The sequence below is a fragment of the Sminthopsis crassicaudata genome, chromosome 4, assembly GCF_048593235.1.
Source record: "Sminthopsis crassicaudata isolate SCR6 chromosome 4, ASM4859323v1, whole genome shotgun sequence".
Classification (NCBI taxonomy): domain Eukaryota; kingdom Metazoa; phylum Chordata; class Mammalia; order Dasyuromorphia; family Dasyuridae; genus Sminthopsis; species Sminthopsis crassicaudata.
In genome coordinates this window covers 296,041,349-296,055,588 of record NC_133620.1, presented here as the reverse complement: position 1 = coordinate 296,055,588, position 14,240 = coordinate 296,041,349, and the positions used below count along the sequence as shown (strand labels likewise).

The 14,240-nt window shown below is 42.3% G+C and overlaps 2 protein-coding genes across 2 annotated transcripts; both read left to right on the top strand.

Moving 5' to 3' along the window:
- The first annotated feature begins 72 nt into the window (after positions 1-72).
- On the top strand, positions 73-3,985 carry TMEM256 (transmembrane protein 256). The gene is made up of 4 exons (XM_074311793.1): positions 73-211; positions 589-620; positions 909-989; positions 1,279-3,985. The coding sequence occupies exons 1-4, from the start codon at positions 127-129 to the stop codon at positions 1,420-1,422; spliced, it is 342 nt and encodes a 113-aa protein (XP_074167894.1). The 5' UTR covers positions 73-126; the 3' UTR covers positions 1,423-3,985.
- Positions 3,986-6,491: 2,506 nt separating this feature from the next.
- PLSCR3 (phospholipid scramblase 3) lies at positions 6,492-13,974 on the top strand. Its single transcript, XM_074311792.1, has 8 exons — positions 6,492-7,110; positions 7,437-7,491; positions 7,856-8,061; positions 8,592-8,634; positions 10,360-10,580; positions 10,857-11,018; positions 12,442-12,603; positions 12,804-13,974. The coding sequence occupies exons 2-8, from the start codon at positions 7,485-7,487 to the stop codon at positions 12,864-12,866; spliced, it is 864 nt and encodes a 287-aa protein (XP_074167893.1). The 5' UTR covers positions 6,492-7,110; positions 7,437-7,484; the 3' UTR covers positions 12,867-13,974.
- Positions 13,975-14,240: the final 266 nt, after the last annotated feature.

The following is a 14,240-nucleotide window of genomic DNA, read 5'->3' as shown; positions in this document are numbered from 1 at the left end:
GCTAAAATTAACACAGCCAGGATTGGGTAGTGGAAGACCTCATTTGCATAGATGACTGGGATTGGCCAGACGCAGACGCTAGGATCTATGATCCGGAATTCCTCAATCCGGTGACCTTCCACGGCCATGGCTGGACTCGGTGCTGCTTTTCGCCGTTTAGGCGCGGTGTCTGGAGCCAGTGCCTTGGGGTTGGCCACTTACGGAGCGCATGGTCAGGGGGCCCGAGCGAGGCTAAAATTATGGCTGTAGATCTGAGAGGGAGAAGGCTGGGAGCAGGGGTCTGGAAGTGGATGACTTTAAAGAATCAATGGGAGACGGGCGGATTAAACTGATTGAAAGTGGATTTAAAAGTCTTGATTCCAGCATGTGCTTGACCACTTTTATGGGTTAATAGGTGTCCAAACAAAAGACCCTTCCCCAACCTACTACGATTGACCACCCTAGTTGTCCGTTTATTGCTTTTGCCTAATCGGAAGCCTGCAAGTCGGGGCCCATTTGGAGGTTCCCTTTATCCTCAGGCGTAGTCTCCATTTCATAAAGTGCTTGTAGTGGCGGGTCGCTGTACATTTCTGCTTTTCTCTTTCACAGGGGCGAACATCCAGGATTCATATCATAAGGAGGTAAAAGAGCTGCCCCACTTTTGCTGCTATCCTCTCTTGGGGGTGTTGATGTTAGTCCTCTTCTGTAGTAATTCCGAAGAGAAGAGCCCAGAAGCCCTAGTTATTGGGGCCACCGGAAGAATTTCCATGGGGCAGGGTTTCTGGAAACCTGGTTATTTCTTAGGGAAGGTAGGACCACGGGCTTTGATACACTAGGGAAGGTTTAGGACAGTTGACAGGGAATTTGTAGATCTACATTTGTGAATTCCTGAGAAAAACCCAGTTCTTGTATTTTTTTTCACCTTTTAGCTTTTTGAGAAAACCAACAAACACCACTTCTTCCACAGTCTGGCTTTGCTCTGCGTCCCCCTCTGCAGCAAGCCGGTTTGGGTAAGTTTCAGGATGCCTACTCATCTTCTGCCTGTCCAGATATCACCTCCACCAAAAGCTTATTTTCCGAGAGGAACAAGAGGCACAATACCTTTATGGGGCACGAATGCTGTGACTGGGCAGGGCTGGAGGAACGAGCCAATGAGAGGGAGAGTATGGAGGAATGAATCAAGGACTGAAGATTTGTGGAAATATTCCCGTGTCACTGGAGAAATAGAACTCGGGAATCCGTATTCCCAGTTCCTGCATTTCATAATTTCACATTCCTGTCTTTTCCTTTTATTCCTAGGCAGGGACTCTGCTTACCTCTGGGATCTCACTCTTCTGTGGCAGCTTTTACTACCAGGCCCTGACAGAAGACACTAAGGCAATGTCAATTGCCCCCGTGGGGGGCTCCCTGCTTATTCTTGGCTGGCTTGCCCTAACTCTTTGAAGTTCTTCCTAGGGACCAATCATCAGACTATCCTCTTCAGGAATGAAGCCACAAGCCAATTTTTGTAAAGGTACTGTTCCTGGGAGAAGCCATTGTCAGATGGGATGCTGGGAACTTGAATTTTCAGTCTTTGCCGTGTTTGCTTGGAGATTCAGAATGAGAAGACAATTAAAAATGGAATGTAGAAAACTTTGATTTCTTTATTGATCTCACTTGGGTGGCAGGGTGCCGGGAGGAGTCTGACTTGAGGGACTCTTTCCTTGATATTCTTTCCTTTGGTGATCTCATTTTCTAGTGCAGCATAGGCTATTATCCTTACATCCTTAGTTTTCTTGTTTGGTCTGATAGGTTCAGCTGCTAACATTACACAAAGGACTCTCATTGATCTCTCTCCAATTCCATACTTACCATACCAACTTCCCATTACATATTTCTACATTTCCACACCAACCATGTCTAAAACAGAATCTTTCCCAAGAACATGGCATGTCTTCAAATTTTCTATAAAGGGCAGCTCTGTCTCCCAGATATCCAGGTGTGTAAACTTAAATTCATTTTTATCTTTTCCCTCTTCCTCAAACTCCATGTTGAATTGCTGCCTTGTCCTCATTGACCTCTCTCATATTCAACTCCCTCTTTCTATTCAAACTGCTACTAATCCAGGACTTCATCACCTCTTATTGGGTTATTGTAATAGCCTCCTAATTGACCTTCCTGATTCCAGTCTCTTTTCTTCAGACAGCTCCCAAAATAATCTTTGTTTGAACAAGTACTGTGCCTTAGAAATCTGTCCTGCTCTGATACTCTGTGAATCTACATCTAAAGCTAATATATTCATCTTCCTTCCTGTATGTTACTAATTTCACCATTTTTAAAGTCAAGGTTGAAACTTTGGTGTTTTTGTTTCCTTTCTCATCTGCTTCTAGGCACTAAGTCTTGTCCATTCTGTCTTCAAAATGCCTCTAGCAAATAGCCCCTGCTTATTATTGTGGGTGAGGTAAGAAGAGAGTTTGACCTGTACATAAATTTATTCAAATTAACTTCAAGGAGGAAAGAACACAAACAATTGAAGGCCAGGGTATTAAAAAAAGTCTTTTGAAGGAGGTAGCATTTAAGCTACTTGGAAATGAATTTCTAACATAAGGGACTACCTATTCTAAGGCATAGAGAAAGCAGATAGCGGCAGGGGTTTGACAAGGTTGTAACTTTTGGCTCACCTATCTGGGGTGTTCCCAATGCCCAATGCCTTTCACAGTTGCATCCTTTCCTGACATGTTGTAAGTTGCCTGCTTAGTATATCAAGACCTAAGCTGAAGAACCCCTTTATCATCAACCTTACCCCTACCTCAGAAGGGCTGCTTTGGTATGCTGATAATTTGGTGTCATTGACCATTTCTAATCCTCCTGAATAAGAATTAGAGAAAGAAGAAACCCATAATGTTCAGGCTAGCTCTTTGGCGGGCCTCGGTTTCAGCAGAATAATCACAAGAATAATCAGGAATAAAGTCCAAAGTCTTTATTATCTCCTTCACAATGTCTCATTCACCTGGGGCCAGACTAGCTTTCTGGGGGATCTTCAGATGGGCCTTGGTCTCAGTGGAGGAATGCAGAAGGCAGGAGAGCCACCAGAAAGGTGGAAGATGGAATATGTCTCTTCCAGTCCTTGTTGGCTCATATAACTTATTGTAATTACATCATTAGAGAATACTGATTATGTGTGAACTTAGAGAACCATTACATACCTATATACTAAATATATATGTAAACTAGCTAACCATTGTCTCATCTATTCATCTGAATTAACACCTTGTTTCAAGGCTCCAGAGTTCTGGCTCTCTACAGAAACAAGCCTGGCTCTTATATCAAATATGGCTTATGATCAAATCTCTCTACTTTCGACTTGAAGACCATCCTGATGGGATCCCTTACTCACCAGAGCTATTTCTGGTTGTGAATATATGCTAAATAAACCTGGTTGTTTTTCTAGCTTCCTTCCTCTGCATTTCTTGACTCTCCCTGCCTCATGGGTATTTCTCTTGCAGTTCCCTTACCCCTTGACCTCACAACTAGAGTCTATAGGGGAGGAACAAACCACATTACTTTCTTAACTTTTTATAGTATCTAGGACAAAATAAAAACTTTTGGACAGGCATTTAAAGGTCTTCCCTAATCTGTCTGTAACCTACCCTGACATTATTTCATATTCTTCTCCTTCATGTCCCAATCTCTTTTAAAGTGAATTAATAACTTTTTTCCAAGTTGGCATTTCACATCCATCTCTCACTTCTATGCATTTAAACAAACTCTCTCACCTGAATTGTACTCTCTTCTTATTTCAACCTCCCAAAATAATAATCTTCTAAACTAAGTTATCACCTCAGATATCACCTCCTTCAAGAAGCCTGCCTTGTTACTATAGACTCAAGTTGTCCCCCCCCTCCTCTTATACATGCTGTATCCCATGTTAGTAGTTCCGGGGTGGGGTGGGGTGATGGAAGTGTTTAATTTTGTTTTGTCTTTTATATGCTCAAGACCTAGTAAATAAATACAGTAAGTATTAACATTTGTTGAAGTGATTCTGAGGCATGTCCTTGTGAATTCTATTTCCACAAATTTTTTTTTTTTTTACATCTATGCTCTCCTTTTCATTCTTAATGCAACCACCTCCTTCTGATGCTCACTGTCTCCCATAACTTCAGTTGTGTTACTACGGTAATCATCAAATGCTCAGGTCTAATCATGTCATTCCTCTTCTCAAAAACTTCTGGTGATTCCCTAAAGGCACATGAAGCATAGCCTTCTTAATCTGGTATTTAAATCTTGCTCAGTCTGATTCCAATTTACTTTTCCACCCTTATCTTACTTTATTCCCCTTCCTATAGTCTAGATTCCATCCCAATTCCTTGAATTCAGTGCTAATTTCCTGCCTTACTACATTTTTGCTTATAGTATTTCTTTGGCCTGAAATGTCCTTTCTAGGCATCTGAAACCCATAGAAACTTAACTGAAAAGCCACCTTCTTCATGGCAATATTTTCCTTGTCTGAATTCTCATATTTATATCTAACATTTTCACACTCAAACTTGATTCCAATTGTTTATATTCGAGTCATCTCCCCTGACATATTTATGTCCCACTATACTCCCCTCCAACACAATGCCTGCACATAGTAAGTGCTTAATAAATGAGAATCAATGTAATTGAATGAAAATGGGCAAGGCAGGTAGATGGCCCAGTGCAAGAGGGGTCCTGCACTGGAGTCAGGAGAACCCTAGTTAAAATTGACCTCAGACATTTAACACTTACTAGTAGAGTAGCTCTGGGCAAGTTACTTACCCCCAATTTACTGGCAAAAGAAAAAAAAAAGAGGCTATGAAAATGGAGACAAAGTCTAAGATCCTAGAAACTTTTTTTTTTTTTTGCTGAAGCAATCTGGGTTAAGTGACGTGCCCAGGGTCACACAGCTAGGAAGTGTTTAAATGTCTTGAGACCAGATTTGAACTCAGGTGCTCCTGAATTCAGGGCTGGTCCTAGAAACATTTTAAAGACAGAATGGACAAGATTTCCACTTAAGATGGAAGGGAAAGAGGAGGAAAAAATACCAAGATTGCAAACAAATTTAATCTTGAAATCAAAGAATCCATAATAGCCTAAAAAGGAAAGTGGATATCTTGACTTTAGATGTATCCAATAAACCAATAAGAATTATTTATTAAATAGCTATCATGTGCCAGACAAATCTAAAGGCTGGAAATATGGATACAAAAAAATGAAACAATTCCTACTCCGAAGATTCTCAATTTGCATGAGGGATATTACCTGTACATATATGAAAGAAATCGGGTATCTGGTATTCTTTCTTCTCCCTCTCCCCCCCAGAGTTAACATTGAGGGATGTTATCACAGGTTAATCACAGAAGTGCTAATGAGATAACATGATGTTCACACCTGTGAGAACACTTTCTGTGATGCAATTGAAGGGAGCCTGGCCATTGGATGAGCAAGATGAGGTGATGCATCAAATGAGATAATATTTGTAAAAAAGAAATTAGCTAATAGCTGTAATAATAATAGTTAACATTTGCATAGTGCTTACTATGCACTATTCTAAATTTTATTTCATTTGATCCTAACAACTGGTTTGGGAAATAGGTACTATTATTATCCCCATTTTAAAGTTGAAGAAACTGAGGCAATTGGAAGTTAATTTGCCCAGGGTCACACAACTAATCACACATATAGGCCAGATTGGAACTCAGGGCTTACTTGCTTAGTGCAATGCCTGACATATACATAGTAGGCACTATATGAATGTTTTTCGCCCCCCACCATTCCCTACACGAGTCTATTGAATAAAAATAATTTAAATGCAGTTATTAAAATAAATTTGTCAATAAGGAAGGGCACTAGCAATTGGGAGATCAGAAAAAGGTGGGACCTGAGCCAATATAATTCTATGGAGATTCAGGATATTAGAAGTGGAATGGTCTTCAGTGACAATTTGCCCAGTTTATAGAAGGGATCACTGAAGCCCAGAGAGAGGAAACAGCTGGACTGCATACACCTAGTTAGAGCCTCCAAGAACCCAGGTTTCCAAATTTCCTTTCAGGTCTTCTACACTAATAAAGATATATAACCTGAGGGAGTCTGTAGAAAAGGGAAAAATATGGTCTCACATGTGTGGGCTAAAGAGCAGCAGATATGAGTGTGGGAAACGTGCATAGTAGGCATTTGATAAATATGATGGATTCCCTCTTAAGCGCCACGTGAGAATTAGGAAGAGAACTAAAATGCATGAAATGGTTTCAGAAGTCTTAGTTCCTGTATTCACCAGTAGGGGGCGCTGCAGTCACGTGGTGGAAGTGCACAGAGTGGTGACTCCTCCAAACCACAGTAACTTTTCCCATAAAACTCACTCCCTTTCCTGCATCTCAGTATCCCGCCCTCCATTTTAGGGTTGGTCAATTTGCATATCGATATACAACACCCTAAGGTTGGCTAATTAACATGTGGTGGGTGGGCTCTCTACCAGCCACCACTCCTAATCCAGTATGGGGGAGGGACGGGGTACCCTTTTCCTGCCACAGAAGCTGGCCCCGACCTTTCGCTGCCTCTCTTCCCCACCTGGCTCCTCTCATCCGAGGCGGAGAGCATGTGCTAAATAAATACAACTTGACTGATTCACGTCTCACCGTCGTGCTTCTCCCCCTCCCTCCCGCCTCTGCACTACTAGAGTGACTCACTGAGCAGGAACCGAGGTGCCTGTAGGCGCTACCAGAACAAGTCACCTCCTGAAGTCCGCGGCTCAGATGCTTGAGTGTTTGGCCACTAGACCTCAGCCTCGCGGATTTAGCGCAGAGGAGGAGGAAAGAGACCGGCTGCGGGCGGGCGGGGGAGCCTGCCTTTCAGTCTAGCCCTTCGGCCTCTCCCTTCCGCTTCCATCCTCCCGGTTGGCGGAGAAGATCCGGAAAGCTGGGAAGGATGGGACGGGACTCCGAGAGCGCGCCGCGTCCTCTCTTTTCCCACCCTGCCCGCAGGGTCGGCTGTGGTGCTCTGGCCTCGCCCAAAATGTAGGCGGCTGCGCGGTCCCGGGGCTCGCTCGGACCTGAATGTAGTTACCCCTCCCGAAGTGAAGGGCCCGAGCCCTCCCGGGATTCCCGGCAAAACTGGAATTCGGGGCTGCCTATTGTAAGCCCGGGCCAGTGGATTAGGGCGGGGGAGGGAAGTGGAGCGGGGCGGGATCGCAGGGAGGAAGGGAGGGATACGAGAACAAAGAGACGGGCGAGTGGAGGGAGCGGGCACCGGCGTGGCTGGGACCCGGGGCTTCCAAGCCGGGCTGCTGCTTCTCCTCCCTGCCTCCCCCTCCCAAACCCCCGCCCCAGGCCCACGCCGACATTTCTCTGAGTAAGCCGCAGTCCGGCCCCGCCTTTCTCCCGGCCCCACTTTTATGCCTCCGCTGTGTCTCTCTGCTCCCTCTTCTCTTTTTCTCTTTTCCTCCTCGACTCTTTCTGTAGAAGACACTCCTCGCGGGACAGCGACATCCCACCGCTAACACCCCCTCCATGGCAGGTGAGCTAAACTCTGCGGAGGTGACTAGGAGTCCTGGGGCGGGCTGGCCACGGGACGGGCGTGGGAGGGGTTCTCTCCGCGGGACGAGGCCGGCCCGCCGCCGGCTTTCCTTCCCGCTCTTATCTCTTAACCTTTGACCTGAAAGTGGGGAAGGAAGGAGTGGGACTTCTAGGGAGACCCCTCCTGGGACTGTAGTTGAACCTGCTCTCTGTTCTACCTCCTTCGTCTTTGTCTCCAGGGGTTTGTTTCATTGTTTTTCATTTCTTCCTTCCTCTGTGTGTTTCCCCTTAGTTCTCTGGGGGAACTTAAAAAAGGTAAGGAGGTCACTACTCACTGTTTCCCTCTCCATATCACCTTCCCACAGGTTATTTACCCCCCAAAGGCTATGCCCCATCACCCCCCTACCCAGTGGCCCCGCCTGCCTCATATTCCAATCCTGCACCTGCCCCTGGCCACATCGTCAACCTCTTCCCTTCCCCCGGCCCTGGGGCCCCCTTGGAACCAGAACCAGCCACTGTTCCCTTTCTGCAGTTGCCTGGAGTCCCTCCTGGCCTGGAATTCCTTATCCAGGTGAGTTAGCAATATGGGGGAGGATCTTAGGACCACAGAGAGACTTAGGCTCCAGATCACATTATTTCATGTAGTCCTTACACTGGGGTGTTCAATAGGTTAAATCCAAATATTATGCCCGTATTTTAGCTGAGGAAATAGAGATTGTAGATTGTTACTTGGGTGGGATGTAATAGTGATGCAAAATGAATTATATATATATATTATAGTCCTTGGCTTCAAGGAATTTATACTCTGATAAAGGAGGTAAGACCATGTGTAATGTAAGTGACATGAGAGATATAAAGTTCTAGAGAATAAAAAGGAAAAAAAAAACTTTTGAAAGGAGATTGTGCTGGTAAAGAATCAGGAAAGAGTTCTGGGAAGAAGAAGCTAGAGTCTTAAAAAGGATCAATAGAATTTGTACAAGTTGGGGAGGAAGAACTAAAAAGTGCATGAAAGAGAAAGTAGGGAAAATAGCTGGAAATTTAGGCTTTCTCTCTAGCTCTATGGGGTAGCAGAGAAGTGTGTTTGTATGTCTCTCTTCCTAGATTGATCAGATCCTGATTCATCAGAAGATTGAGCGGGTGAAGGGTAAGTGGGGTATGATTGTGCCTAGATATAGATTGAAGAATGGTTGAGGTAGGAGCTGCAAAAGGAAATTTCATTTAAAAAATGAGGGGAGCCTGCATCTTCTTCTGTAAGTCATCTTATCAGCTTCCCGGTCAATTACTCCCACATATACGTATATCTGTGGTCCTTGAATCCCTCAGTTGCATTCTTTTCTAATAGACAATTGGACATTTTCTTTAAAAAAAATTTTTTTGTTGTTATTGATATCTTTTGTTTTTACATCACAGTCATTTTACAATACTTTTTTTTTCTCATTTCCTCCCCTCAGTGATGAATCCCTAATAACAAAGAATAAAAAAAGAAAGGAAAAAAGTTGTAGTTCAGCAAAACTAAGCAACATAGAAACCAAGTCTAATGTTGTTGGCATCATTCCACTATCCTCATTTCTAAAAAAAACAGGAAATTACATTGTATATATTTCAATGTAATATTCCGTTTCAATTTATTGTGTCTACTTACATTAAGTATTCATGTACACTGTTTTTCTGGTTTTGCTTATCTCATCATTGTATGTATTGATCTTTACTCTTCTTATGATTCTCTATATTCTTCATATTCATCATTTCTTTTTTTTTTTCTTTTTTTTTTATATCAGTTTTACCTTTATTTTTTTATTTTTATTATTTTTTTTCTGAGGTTGGGGTTAAGTAACTTGCCCAGGGTCACACAGCTAGGAAGTGTTAAGTGTCTGAGACCAGATTTGAACTCTGGTCCTCCTGAATTCAAGGCTGGTGCTCTATCCACTGCGCCACCTAGCTGTCCCACATTCATCATTTCTTATATCCCAGTAATATTCCATTGTTCTTATACCTTACATGGCACATTGCCAATCTGATATCCCATGGACATTTTAAGGTTAGCAATTATCAAACAGAGTTCATTATCTGTTCTGTGCCCCAACCTCCATTCTTTCTGATATCCTTATTTTTGTTGAAGGTACACTCTTATAGACAAAGATTCTTTCTTACTCTGCAAATCAGTTGCCAAATCTTGTTCATTCTCTCCCATCTGTCTCCATCTCATCACATCTGGCCTGAACTACCACAAGAATCTCTAATCAGTCTCTTTGCATCCAATTTCTCCTCACCCAATCCATAATTCTGCTAAAAGTTTGACCTTGTTATTCCTCTGTTCAGAAGTCCCAGTAGCTCTTAATTGCTCCTTAGATTATTGCCATTTAAAGCCCTTTACATTCTGACTCCAGTCTCTCTTTCTTGGATTATTTCATTTTACTCCTCTTCACAAACTCTGTTCCAACAAATTGGCTTACTTTCTGTTACCTTATAGATAGCATTACATCTTCTGTCTCATTGCCTTTGCTAGAATTTATTCCTTACTCATTTTTAACTTACAGAATCCCTAAATTCCTTCCATGCTAAGCTCAATCTTGTACAAAAAACCTGCTTGACTTGTTCTTCCCTCATCATCAGATATTACTTTGCTTATATTTGGTACTTTTTTTTCATATTGTTTCTTCACAACTCCCAATAGATTGCTATTCCCAAAGGGCAGGAATAATTTAATTTTTTTCCTTGTTTCATAATCAGCATAATGTCTAATAAATAGCAAATTTTCAGTAAAGGCTTATTGAATGAGTGAATGAATGAATGGAAGTAACCTCAGAAATTTAGTGCTAATGTCCCTGTATTTTCTTCTCCCCACTGCCATCTTACCTCTTGCTCTTAGCATTTTTTGGCTGGGATATCTGTAACCGATATGAACTACATTCTGGAGCAGGGATACTACTGGGCCAGGCAGTTGAGGAAAGCAGCTGCTGTGCCCGTCTCTGCTGTGGGACTCGCCGGCCCATGCGTATCCGTGTGGCTGATCCCAGGAATCGTGAGGTCCTGCACTTAATCCGACCTCTGCATTGTGGGTCCTGCTGCTGCCCCTGTTGCCTTCAGGAGGTGGGCCTGGATGTCTGAAACTTGAGGGGAGCTAGGGTTTGTGGACTACTTAGAGGTAGGATCCAAAAGAGTGATGGGGAAAATAATTGGAATCTGGGAGATGGAAGTCTGGAACTAGGGATGTTGAGGTTGGGGGAACTAGATTGAGAGACTGAGAGGTCTTGAATCTGGTAGTCGTCTTTTACTTTGGGTACAGACCCACAAAGAAAACTGGGGCCTGAATTGGGGACTGGAAAGCTTGAAACCTGTAGTGATTCTGTCTTCTTATGTCCTTAGCTGGAAGTACAGGCTCCCCCTGGCACAACTGTTGGGCATGTACTACAGACTTGGCATCCCTTCCTGCCCAAGTTCTCAATTCAGGATGCAGATCGCCAGACACTGCTTCGAGTTGTGGGGCCATGCTGTGCCTGTGGTTGTGGCAGTGACACCAACTTTGAGGTAGGGATTAAGAGGCAGGAATTATGACAATGGAATTCAGAGAACCAGTGAGAACTCTGGGATTTAATATTGTATACCACATAAAACAGTCTTGTTCCCTTCCATAAACAGAAGTACTCAACAGTCTAACATACTTGATGATCTAAAATGGTCACTCCTAGAAAGCAAGATGGCCAATTCTAAGATCTTTTAATAGCAAAGTCCAGTATGGGTGCCACCATGATAAAGATATTGTCCTTCATGAGATGGTAGTGCTATGGCTATTTCTCTGATGCCAGATTGTGATCTGCTATAACATGCCAATACTTGTCAAAGTAGCTACTTTCTGGTAATGATGTTTTATTGGATTTTTGGAAGAAGAACTTGTAGTTTTTACTGTCTTTTTAGAGAAGATTTTTATTACAATAATACTGGTTTAGCATTTCATTGGTTGTCCAGTAAACTGCCAGGAAGAAAAAGCATTTTGTTGCACTTAAGCTCACAAGCATTGGCATTCAAATGATTTCATTAGAAAGTCAATTTAGTAGTCTGAAATGACCCTAATAGGCCACCTAGTCCAACCTTTTCATTTTACAGGTAAGACTGATGAGATTCATAAAAGTGTTTAATCCTTCCCCTTTTTTAATTTAAAAAAAAAAAAAAAGTATTCATCACCAAAATCACAAGATTTGGAAAAGAATTTTGGTCTGTATCTAATTTAACCCTTCACTTTAAGATTAAAAAACTGATGCCAGAGTATCAATAACTAATAACTATTCAGTTACTAAATACTTAATAAGTAACTAATTACTTTATGTAACTTGTACAAGATCACATAGGTAGTATGTAGCAAAACTGAGATTCAAACTCAGATTCTGGGAATACAAAGATATTAGCTGAAATAGCTGCTCTCATCTTATAATTTAATGGTGAGATATAATGTATACCAAAAATAAGTATGATACACAGGAACCAAAGTTAGATTTCTGGATAAAGTGTTTTAGAAAATGTTTAAGGAGGAAAAGAAAGTGGGAAGAGTGGGGCTTGAAATGACAAAGGCTGAAATGTCAAGCTGAAATGTGACTATGTTCACCATTATCTCCAAACAGAAGAATTTTCAGGGATTCTAAGAATCAGTTCAAAAGCAGTAGCTTTGGGATAAATAAAAGAGCTTCTTTGCAACACCATAACTGCTGTAAATGAAGGTAATGAATTACTCCAAAGAAGTACGAAAATATTTGAGGGGCTTAGATCAATTTATGAATAATAGTTCCATAAGTTTAAGATTGTCCAAAGCCTGTTTTTTTGTTTTTGTTTTTGTTTTTTGGCAATTCATTGTGGACCTGTCAGTAGACTAGCCAGGGGACAAAAGAGGGTAGATTTCTCATATAGCAAATAGTCTCTTTTATGCCTCATGGCTCATCAGTTTCCTCCTGGTCATCAGGTGAAGACCAAGGATGAATCTCGGAGTGTGGGTCGGATCAGTAAACAGTGGGGAGGCATTGTGCAAGAGGTCCTCACTGATGCAGACCAGTTTGGCCTCCAGTTCCCCCTGGACCTTGATGTTCGATTGAAGGCTGTGCTGCTGGGGGCAGCCTTTCTCATTGTGAGTGCTCATATTCTATGCTCTCTCTCATCTCTTTTGGGGTGTCTTGTTTATTTCAAGGGTACGGGATTTAGGGTGGATTATGTGAGAAAAGAAATGGGCAAATGGAGAGGGATAGTCCCTTGGGAAAACATGGGTGGGGATCATTCTATGTTAGGATCCCTCTTATTGTTTCCCTATTGGCTCCCTCTCCCCCCCAGGATTACATGTTTTTTGAGAAGCCAGGAGATGCCAATTCGGGGCCCTCAGTCATCACCAGTTAGTGATGCCCATGTAATCAAAGATAGGTGTCCTGGCCACAGCATTCCAAGACGTCTGCCACTACTACCCTGGCCTGGCCCCAGGATCAAAGATGGCCACTACCACTCTTCAAGATGATGGTGCCTTGAGGAGACAAATCTAGGAGTGGAGGCTAGGGCTTGGCTACCCCAAAGAAACTTTGAAAGCCTTCATTATGAAGAATGAGGCTCTGTTTTCTACAAGGAGTGGAGACAAACAAACATTGCATGTGCTGAATGCTAAAAGTTTTTGTTTAAGATCTCATCCTCTTTTGGCTCTTTCAACACAACCCCAAACTCGCAATGATGGCTATTACTACTTCCATAAAGGTTCTATCATACCATTTTCACTCCTTTTTTCCTGGTATCTCTCTCTTTTTCTATCCCCTATTCTCCTATCTCCAGGCACTAGCTATCTTCCCTTTCTCCTTATTCACATTGTTGTTTCTACTTCTGCTTCTAATCTAACCCCATCCTATATCCCAGCATCATAATATCAAAAGGAAAAATAGATGCAAGGGTTTGGGGGATTTTATTATATCTGCCACTCCCCCTCAAAAATGCTAGAATCATAAACCTTTTTAATTCTTTCTTTTATAAATGAGGAAGCTGAGGTCAAGTAAAAGTAAATTGACCAAAGTCACACAGTGAGTTGGTGTAGGGGGCAGGGATCAATCCCAAATTTTCTGGCTCTCATGATGGTGTTTCCCCCCCACCCCCATTTTATGACATATCTTTTCTTCCTTGGCCAAGAGAAACCCAAGCCTTCGAACCCTTTTTAGACCCATGGCACTTAAAGAGGAGGTTAGAAAACTCTCCATACATACCCCTTTGGAGACTGAGCCCCAGTACCTGACTGTCAGGTCCCCAAATACTATTTCTCTTGCTCTTTCCCTAGCAGATTCTTATTGAAGCTTTTCTTATGCTTTATTTAACACTTTTCCAACTCCCTCTGCCTGGATACCAAGGAGAATAACATTTCTTTGTATGGTATAGTTTACATATATTGTATATACATACAAATAGACACACACATACACACATATATGTGTATATATATATATATATTAAAAGCTTTTTAACTTTTTGGAAACTAGAAGATTCATATGTGGGATTGGAGAGGGGGGCTTAGTATGAAAACAAAGGAAAATTGAAGACAAGCTCCTGTCTTAAATTGGTCAAAATCTCAGTTGGTCTATGTTCTGCCAAGGTCAGAAAGAACTGCTTCCCAGCATTACCTTTAGCCAAGACAGCTATGACCATGTTCACTTCAAGTCCCAAGAGAACTCTTCCATGATCCAAAGTTAGAAGACTATGCCCAAACTACCCTTTTTTGACATCTGCCTATAAGCCAAGATG